This window comes from Lampris incognitus, chromosome 11, assembly GCF_029633865.1.
Source record: "Lampris incognitus isolate fLamInc1 chromosome 11, fLamInc1.hap2, whole genome shotgun sequence".
NCBI lineage: Eukaryota > Metazoa > Chordata > Actinopteri > Lampriformes > Lampridae > Lampris > Lampris incognitus.
This window is the reverse complement of record NC_079221.1, coordinates 31,439,163-31,448,809: the sequence shown is the minus strand read 5'-3', so window position 1 is coordinate 31,448,809 and position 9,647 is coordinate 31,439,163. Positions and strand designations below refer to the sequence as shown.

Below are 9,647 nucleotides of genomic sequence, written 5' to 3'. Positions count from 1 at the left end.
ACAAATCTCCCACCTTACCAGCACCAAAGCAACCCCAGACCATCACATTACCTCCACCATGCTTAACAGATGGCGTCAGGCATTCTTCCAGCATCTTTTCATTTGTTCTGCGTCTCACAAACGTTCTTCTTTGTGATCCAAACACCTCAAACTTGGATTCATCCGTCCACAACACTTTTTTCCAGTCTTCCTCTGTCCAATGTCTGTGTTCTTTTGCCCATCTTAATCTTTTTCTTTTATTGGTCAGTCTCAGATATGGCTTTTTCTTTGCCACTCTGCCCTGAAGCCCAGAATCCCGCAGCCGCCTCTTCACTGTAGATGTTGACACTGGTGTTTTGCGGGTACTATTTAATGAAGATGCCAGTTGGGGACCTGTGAGGCGTCTGTTTCTCAAACTAGAGACTCTAATGTACTTATCTTCTTGCTCAGTTGTGCAACGCGGCCTCCCACTTCTTTTTCTACTCTGGTTAGAGCCTGTTTGTGCTGTCCTCTGAAGGGAGTAGTACACACCGGTGTAGGAAATCTTCAATTTCTTAGCAATTTCTCGCATGGAATAGCCTTCATTTCTAAGAACAAGAATAGACTGTCGAGTTTCAGATGAAAGTTCTCTTTTTCTGGCCATTTTGAGCGTTTAATTGACCCCACAAATGTGATGCTCCAGAAACTCAATCTGCTCAAAGGAAGGTCAGTTTTGTAGCTTCTGTAACGAGCTAAACTGTTTTCAGATGTGTGAACATGATTGCACAAGGGTTTTCTAATCATCAATTAGCCTTCTGAGCCAATGAGCAAACACATTGTACCATTAGAACACTGGAGTGATAGTTGCTTGAAATGGGCCTCTATACACCTATGTAGATATTGCACCAAAAACCAGACATTTGCTGCTAGAATAGTCATTTACCACATTAGCAATGTATAGAGTGTATTTCTTTAAAGTTAAGACTAGTTTAAAGTTATCTTCATTGAAAAGTACAGTGCTTTTCCTTCAAAAATATGGACATTTCAATGTGATCCCAAACTTTTGAACGGTAGTGTATATATATATATATCAGTATTTCAATTACAAATAACATGGACATTAAATCAGAATGCGATAGAAACGAAACAAACACAACCAGACCCAAAATAAATAAAAGATAGGAGAGACATCTTGAAATAAGGAAAGAAAGAAAAAAACAAGAGGAAAAAAAACAAACAAACAAAAGAAGAAAAAACATGGCTGTGATGCGTGGAGTGCTTAAAAGTGTATAGCATTGCTTGTCAGCAGGTATTCTAACCAAATGTGTCTCAGTTATTTGCATTTCATGTGATATGTTACGGTTATTGTTATGAGCTGGAAACGCCATTACGCGCTCAATATATAAGAAAGGTACTGCCCCCATTTCAATTGATATTCCTCCACCTTATCCAGCAGCCTATATGATAACTGTTCTAGCGCAGCCAGCTGACCAAGAGAAGTGTGCCACAAAAATGGCGCTGGTGCAGAGGAGGCTTTCCATTCTTCGACCACCAGTTTCCGTCCTAACATGAGGGCAGTCTGGATCCAGTCAGCAAGCGGTGGAGTCAAATCACTTAATGCAGAGGGGTCACCCAAAATGACCCCTCTGCTTGCTTTACATGCTTTAAAAAACCCAAAGTGATGTTTAAAGCATGTGAGACTTGAAAGCTTGTTGGCTCTCTCTCTCTCTCTCTCTCTCTCTCTCTCTCTCTCTCTCTCTCTCTCTCTCTCTCTCTCTCTCTCTCTCTCTCTCTCTCTCTCTCTCTCTCTCTCACACACACACACACACACACACACACACACACACACACACACACACACACACACACACACACACACACACGACTGCAGGCAAATCAGATTTGTTTGTTCTCAAATCAGATCTTAAGACACTGTCTGCAGATCGGACTTGTGTGCCCAGACATCACCATCCATCCCCATTAGTTGTTGTGGTGATGACGTAGGCTGGTGACGCAGTCTACCAACGCGGAAGCATGAGGAATCCGTCATCTCGCCGTCCAAACAATCGCACCGTCAAGTCACGGTGCAGGAGTCCTCCGCCGCACTAGACAAACTCGGCAGTGGAGGATGCTGCTGTCCTTCATACCGCTCTGCCAATAGCAGCATGGCTGTCGCTCAGCCGCTCTGACGCACTTCCGTCACTGTGGATTTGATGCTGCCATTGCGTGTTGCATTGCGAGAGACGCAAAAGACAGTTTGAGATCCGGAGCGTCCGGACTGAGACGCATCTGTAGAAATCCGATTAGAATCACGTTTCAAACCACCTCCAAATGGGGTTTAGATCCGGTGTGCAAAAATCGCATTTCATGTTTTTTTTTTTTTTGCTGTACAGACTTTCTAAAATCAATCTGGATATGCAGAAAAAAAACAACAACAAAAAACAAACAAAACACCGGATTTGGGCTGGTGTTCAGATTGCAGGTAGATCGGGTTTGTTTCTCAAATCAGATCTTTAAGGCCTTGTTCAGACTACCAGCCCAAATTCGTTTTTTTTGGCCGTCCGGACCGAGGCGCATCTGTAGAAATCCGATTAAAATCACACCTCAAATCTCCTCCAAATGTGATTTAGAGCCGATTTTATGTGGTTTTTCGCTGTCCAGACTTTGGACATATGCTAAAAAACCCGGATTTAGGCTGGCAGTGGAAACAGGGCCTTTAACAGCCCCGCTAGCAGGGCCCGACTCCTTCGATTCTCACACTCAACAACACAAGAGACGGGCCGGCTGGGTGTTGCTCTTGCTTTTTGACACCTCGCTCCCCAAAAGACTGGGCTCACACCCGCGGTGCTCAGCAAACGAAGGACGCAGCAATCTCAGCAAACTGACGGCTACTAAAAAAGGAGCAGTGAACTCAAAATGAAGCAGCACTTTCCATGCAAAACAACACATTTGGAACAGGACATGAAGAAAAAGACACAGCTGCGTGTGCGCTAGCTAGCACCTGGTGGGAATAGCCCGCTAGCTCACAAACCGTCCATAGACCTCCCCATCTGCAACTGGTCCACATATCACATCTAGGCCGCCTGGCAGGTGTCAGGAAACGGCTGTGAGTCCTTTTTGTGTTGCTTTTCTTGCTTGCTTTGATTTGTTGTTTTTACTGACATAACTAAAGGGGTGGGGGTGGGGGGGTACACATAGCACCTTTAACATGGTTCTGTAAGGTTCACTATGGGAGCGGGTTAACAGCATTGGGGCTGTTGTCCTGTCTAAAACCTGGAATGGCTGCGGCCTATTTTACATACCGTTTGACTGTACACGTCACATAGCAGTGACAAAATGCAGGCATTGTTCTTAAGAACACACAAGGCATTGCACGAGGGTGCAAAGAGAGATCCGGTGAAGCAGCACATATTTCATGAAAAGACGTCTTTGGGACATATTTCCCATGTTCCCTCCATACAGGCTGAGGGCTGAACGCCAGAGAAACTGGTACTATTTTCCAGAGCTATCTGTTTAAATATACATTCACTACCATTAGCAGCAGCAGTAGTAATTACAATCATAGCACTGGTCGTAGCAGTAAACATAGTAAGTAGTAGACTCATAGATTGGTATTTTCCCACCTCAAATGTGATTAATATATAAGCCACTAGATGTCATCAATGACACAGGAATTACACCACAACGACCAGGCGTATTACACATCAGCAGGCTTTAAACGTTGCAAGTCAATTGGGCCTAAAACACTGAGTGAGAAGGCATAGAGATTGTACCAAAAAAAGGTTATTCAACCCTACATTTCTGTATCTATGATATAATGCTGGTATGTAATATAATATGTAATATATATGCAATATATATAATATATGTAATATAGTATGTATGTAATATAATAAAATGTATCTCTAATATAATATGATATAATCTTACATCTATGATATAATCCGGGCGCTGTGGATTTGCACATATATATAAACGGAAATGGATATCAACATTATTCCATAGGTTTTGGGGAAAATGCACAGCAATGTCTTTGTTGAAGTGTTACAGCTAAGCTATTGTGTTTCAGTACTGCAGTATGACATAAAGAGCAACAGCAGACCTAATGCATAAAAGCATTTGAAACATCTTCTCTCACAACGAGGTCACGATGCCTTTCATCACCCCCCCCCCACACACACATATGCAAACACAAAAAAATATATATATATATGTATGTATACAGCATGTATAAAATCAATTAAAGATGTGTGTGTCAACACAGATAGCATATCCTACAATTTACAGACAAACAATGTGCGATGAAAGAAAGATGACCTATTTCTGAGCTGAATGTTATAAACAGCGATGATGTCCCATATGTTATGAAATTAAACCTAATATTCCCTCTAATTTGTTTTTGCCCCATATAGCCTACTCAATATCTTGCATATTTCCAATATCCTTTTTACATTGATCTTCTATGATTTCATTTTGATACTCATTTTCATATTCATATCTAATTATTAGGCCGACCTTGTGTCACATAGTTGACCCTGTGACATCTACAATGGCCAGATCTACAGTAGTGGATGGTGCTACCTGTTAATAAGCTATATAATGGTGTGGCCTTATTTCCTGTAGAAGTCATTTGTTGGTTTGCAGATAGTTCTTTTTGAAGTTTCATTTGTGTCTATTATGTCACAAGGGTTTATTATATCCTATTATAAATTGCTTTAAAAAAAACCCAACATTTCAAATTGGATCTGGCTACCACTGGTATGGCCTAGCCAGTGGATATAAAACAGAATGTAAAGCTGCAGATGTTAGTCCTATTTATTCATCTTGGGCTCACAATATCCTACCCTCTTTCCTGATAAAAAATAGATTATAACCACCACCTCAACTAAACGCACATCATTAGTCATGTGTTCCAAAACCTATCATGCATGTCCAGACTATGAGCAGTTCAATTTATCATAGTAAACAAGGCGCTACTCCAGGTCTGCTGTAGGCTGGTTGGTCAAAAGTAGCTTTTCCTTAAAGACATCCTACCAAAGGATTAATTCATAACTGTCCTGTAGGGAGTGAAGGAGATAAGGTTGCATACACAATATTGGAACATGTCCTTGTACTGCAAGTGTGGCCCTTACCCCTGCATCTCCACCCATTTACCTCCAGTAGGCGGGGGAGAGAGAAAGCGAGAGAGAGAGAGAGAGAGAGAGAGAGAGAGAGAGAGAGAGAGAGAGAGAGAGAGAGAGAGAGAGAGAGAGAGAGAGTGACTGACAGACATAGAGTAGAAGGGGATCAGCCCACAGAATATGTCTATTATCCTCCCAAAGCAATCAAACTGTCGTGTCAGTGCGTTGCCATTGTAAAGCCCTGTGTCAGGCTGCCACTGACTGTGGCTGCCATATTGATGACTAAGACACTTCGGGGCTCTCTGGACAATGGCGCTCTGGAGCTTCCACAAAGGGCTGGGCTAATGCGCCCCTTTCACTCGTCCCGCTCAGCTGCTGAGTGTGCAAGGCTGGTGGCCGAGCGGTGCGGTGCGGGTCCAGCGGGCCTGGCCCTATAAAAACACAGGCGGGGGTCTCTCTCCTGACATTGATTACACTGGATCTGTCCCACCTCAGTACTGTCTGTAAGTATATACCAGCACACCGCTTCAGATTCAGCTGGAGGAGCCGCATTAAGGGACAGCTTTGCGATGGGGACGGAGCCCTAAACCCACAACTGGATAGTAACCAAAGCTGAATATATTAGATAGACAGTTATTGATGAGGTGAAGTGAGTCATTTAGGTGCATGGGGATGTGCAACATTACAGTCATATTGGGCTAACTTTAACAAACAAGCTTGAGCCTTTTGCTGTCTGGAGCTCTTTGGTGTGAAGTGTTGAGTGGGGATGCTAGTTTGATGTTGCTTTACTGGTAGCGCTCGTAATTCTACTTGAACAGGTCTGAATAATGGTTTTAGGATGTGAAAAACAGCTTTGCTACCAACGTTAGCACAGAGGACAGCTTCTTTGCCTTGGTTAGACATTCAACTGTGGAGTATGCTTGGCAAACCCATCCTCCTATAAAGCTCTATCTTTATCTATCTACTATCACTTGTTTTATGAAATCAGTCTAAAGATGATTTTTGAAAATAAGAACCTAGACGATCGAATTTAGCAGTTTTGATTTGGCATAAATAGGAACTTACCTAGGACAGGGTTGTTTTTATTTTGAAATCCTACACTATCTAAATGTTTTTCCATGTAGAACTTGAAAAAAAAACGTATAAATTAGTTGTGAGGTCAACTGGAGTTGAAAACCCTATCTGACCTAGGCGAAACTTCTCCTCTCTTGGGCCACAGAGTGAAAACCTAGAGGAAGAAACAGCAACCATGAACTCTCAACAGATGGAGCAGATGGGTCAGTTCAAGATCACAGTGTGGGAGGAGGAGAACTTCCAGGGCAAGCGCTGTGAGTTCATGCTTGAGTGCCAGAACATCATGGAGAGGGGCTTCAACAAGATCCGCTCCATCAAGGTCGAGAACGGACCGTAAGTCACCATCGTCTGTGGGTCTCTCCCCATTGCTTTTCTGCACACACTAAGGTTTTGACTTGTTTCCAACTCCGTTTTAATAATTGGGGTTGATTTTTGCTGTTTATCCTACAACGTCTAAATCCTGATTTATTTTCTCTCTCTGGTACTTCAAGCAATTATAGGCATTGATTTCGTAGACTCTTGCTAAAACAACATTCCTGAGAGTAAATTGGATAATATTGCAGCATCGTTAGTTGTTAGGGAAATGAGTGAGCTTTAGAGGAACAGATGAAACGCCATCCACAAACGGTATTTGAACGGACACAGCCACAAAGAAACCTACAGCAGTACGTTGTACTTATTTAACTGCTCTCATTCACTCAGCGGGATCTAGCCAAGAAGCCCATGTCATTTTGATATACGTCTGCACTTGTATTCACCTGGTAATGTTACAATACAAGATTTTAAATAGTTTTCCAAGTCTGTTTGAAATCTCTTCTTGACAGTGATCATGGAAAGCGGACCTACATGGAGATTTTGTTATGCAGCTGACAATATGCAGTGAATTGAAGACAGTGTACATAAAGGAAAGGCAGGGCAAGCTGTGTGCCGTACATCAACGCTTGATATGTAGTCTCATTACACTGCTAGATGGTTACTCTATGCCGTCAGTTTATGTGTATGTACATTCATCACAAATAGGCCGTGTGCAGCTGCCGGCTGGCTGCCACAATAGCTGACTGACAGACGGACTCAGGATCAGATAAAATAGGCCTGGCTGCAGCAGCAGCGGTGGCAGCGGCGGCAGCGGTGTGGCAGCAGTATTTAATGTTTGCTTTGGGCTTTGTGCTCCCAGTAACAAAGCAGGGGTGTGCTGTTTTCACTCCAGCCTGCTCACTGGGAGTTGAGCTCTATTGTTTAACTACCATGACACTTCCAGAGTCGTTTTACTCAGCCACTATTTGGTTTCTGCTCCTTTTGTGTGCATGTGTGTGCGTGCGTGTGTGTGTGTGTGTGTGTGTGTGTGTGTGTGTGTGTGTGTGTGTGTGTGTGTGTGTGTGTGTGTGTGTGTGTGTGCGTGTGTTGGTTGTGTTGATGGAGTGGATTGTTTGGTCTTTTTTTCCGTCTGTGCCTTTTCATTTTTTCGTTATCAGCGTGATTAAATCTTACAATTTTCCTCCCTCTCCTTTCTTCTTCTCTCCTCTCTCTCTGCTCTGTCTCCCTCCCTATACTGCCTTTCTATCTCTGTCCCTTAACTTTACTCCACCCCCACCCCCCGTCACATGTAGTTGGGTGGGTTATGAGTACCCAGAGTTCCAGGGCCAGCAGTTCATCCTGGAGAAGGGAGACTACCCTCGCTACGAGGCCTGGAGCGGAAACAGCAGCTACAGAACCGAGCACCTGCTCTCTTTCAGGCCCATCAAGTGCGCTGTAGGTTCCTCCATCATTCCTTCACTTTGTGCTCTTGCACCCCTCCATTCACTCTTTTCTTTCTTTATTACCCATTACAAGTGGCCTTTATTGCTCATTGGAAACTGACGTGTGTTAACACTGAGTAGGCATACTATTTGACATTTCACCCTACCTAAAGTCATGCTATGTCAACGTATTGCCTCTCCCATCTTTTGCCTTTTTTTTTAGCTCCGTATCTATGTCACTGCAGTGACCACGTGCAGCAACAGCAACCTAATGACTTCTCTTTCTCTCTCTCTCTCTCCCTCTCTGTGTGTGTTCCTCTCTCTTTCTACTCCCAGAACCACAGTGACAGCAAGGTGACCCTGTATGAGTGCGAGGACTTCCAGGGCCGTAAGTTTGAGATGTGCGATGACTACCCCTCTCTACAGGCCATGGGCTGGTGCAGCAAGGAGGTTCCCTCTATCAAAGTCAACTCTGGAGCGTAAGTGCAGTTCGAGTTCAACTATAGGTTCAGTTTAATTCAAGGTTTATTGGCAGGCAAGTGAGTTTTACAATGCCAAGACTTTGACTTGGCGGGATACTCAACTCAGAGGCTCAAGAACAAGAACACCTCCATTCAAATTAGAAAAATTAAGAATATCTAACATGTTCTCTGAAAGGTATCAATCTACATTACCTGACATTATCAAAATATCTAAAATATGATGGTATCTCAGTCTCCCCCCCCTCCATCCTTTCCTTTTGCGACCTCTGTTGCACCTCGGCTTAAATCTTTAAATTCAAGGACATGTCTATTTCCTATGTGGAATTTACAACATTCTTCAATTCAACTGTACTATGGTTTATTCTAGACCAAGGACCCACATCGATGTAGTTAATCCTTATCGACTGTGATTGAGTTTAATCCTAAAATGTACTCTAAAGGTTACTTTTAAAATACCTTTACTTAAGAGAACATATCAAATCCATCTAATAGACTACCATCATGTCAATAACGACTTCAAACTCATTTCACTGAATTAAATGACCTTGTATACAGATGAATTTTATGTTTTAATGGTATTGTTTTGGAAAAATAGTTGGTTTCACTGAAATTTCTCTCTCTTCTCTCTTTCACTCTCTCTCTTTCTCTCTCTCTCACTCTCTCTCTCTCTCTCTCCGACCACCATCCAGCTGGGTGGCCTACCAGTTCCCAGGTTACCGTGGTTACCAGTACATCCTGGAGAGAGACAGACACCAAGGCGAGTACAGACACTACAATGAATACAGCACCCAGGCCCACACCAACCAGGTGCAGTCCATTCGTAGGATCCAGCACTAAGCTTTGGCGTTACCAACCCAACCTGACCCGCAAAAAACTCACCCCAAAGCCCTCTTTCCTCAACTCAAACGTGGACAGACCATCACCCAAGAGCAGCGGATGGCCAACATCGTTCTATCTCTGGCCCTGCATGTGTCAATATTCGATTATCTTCTTCTATTACCGTGCAGTAGCATGTTCTTGAAATAGGCAATAAAGGCTTTTCTTCAAAAATACAGAAACTCAGTGTGATGATTCTTTTTATTTTTTTAACATTGAAAATGAAACAGATGTCTGTGATTGGCTATGCATTGCTGTCAGTCATGCGCACCTGTGATTTGAACAGCCAATCATATCGCGGAACAAGAAAAGCAAAATGGCCCTCGCCATCTCTTCCTGTTGTAGGATTACGAATACAGCCGTGTTTCAGGGTTACTTTGCGCTTTGTATTCGGCGAAAGA

General features: G+C 43.1%; 1 protein-coding gene across 1 annotated transcript; it reads left to right on the top strand.

Moving 5' to 3' along the window:
- Nucleotides 1-5,329: 5,329 nt before the first annotated feature.
- cryba2b (crystallin, beta A2b) lies at nucleotides 5,330-9,406 on the top strand. The gene is made up of 5 exons (XM_056289628.1): nucleotides 5,330-5,581; nucleotides 6,298-6,485; nucleotides 7,760-7,901; nucleotides 8,225-8,367; nucleotides 9,060-9,406. Exons 2-5 carry the CDS (start codon nucleotides 6,328-6,330, stop codon nucleotides 9,205-9,207), a joined length of 591 nt encoding a protein of 196 aa, XP_056145603.1. The 5' UTR covers nucleotides 5,330-5,581; nucleotides 6,298-6,327; the 3' UTR covers nucleotides 9,208-9,406.
- Nucleotides 9,407-9,647: the final 241 nt, after the last annotated feature.

What these genes read in the sequence shown, in the direction of transcription:
- cryba2b (XM_056289628.1), top strand. Translation starts at nt 6,328, where the DNA reads ATGAACTCTCAACAGATGGAGCAGATGGGTCAGTTCAAGATCACAGTG. An exon ending in TCAGGCCCATCAAGTGCGCT is followed by an intron (nt 7,902 to 8,224) that starts GTAGGTTCCTCC and finishes TTCTACTCCCAG; the next exon opens with AACCACAGTGACAGCAAGGT. An exon ending in ATCAAAGTCAACTCTGGAGC is followed by an intron (nt 8,368 to 9,059) that starts GTAAGTGCAGTT and finishes ACCACCATCCAG; the next exon opens with CTGGGTGGCCTACCAGTTCC.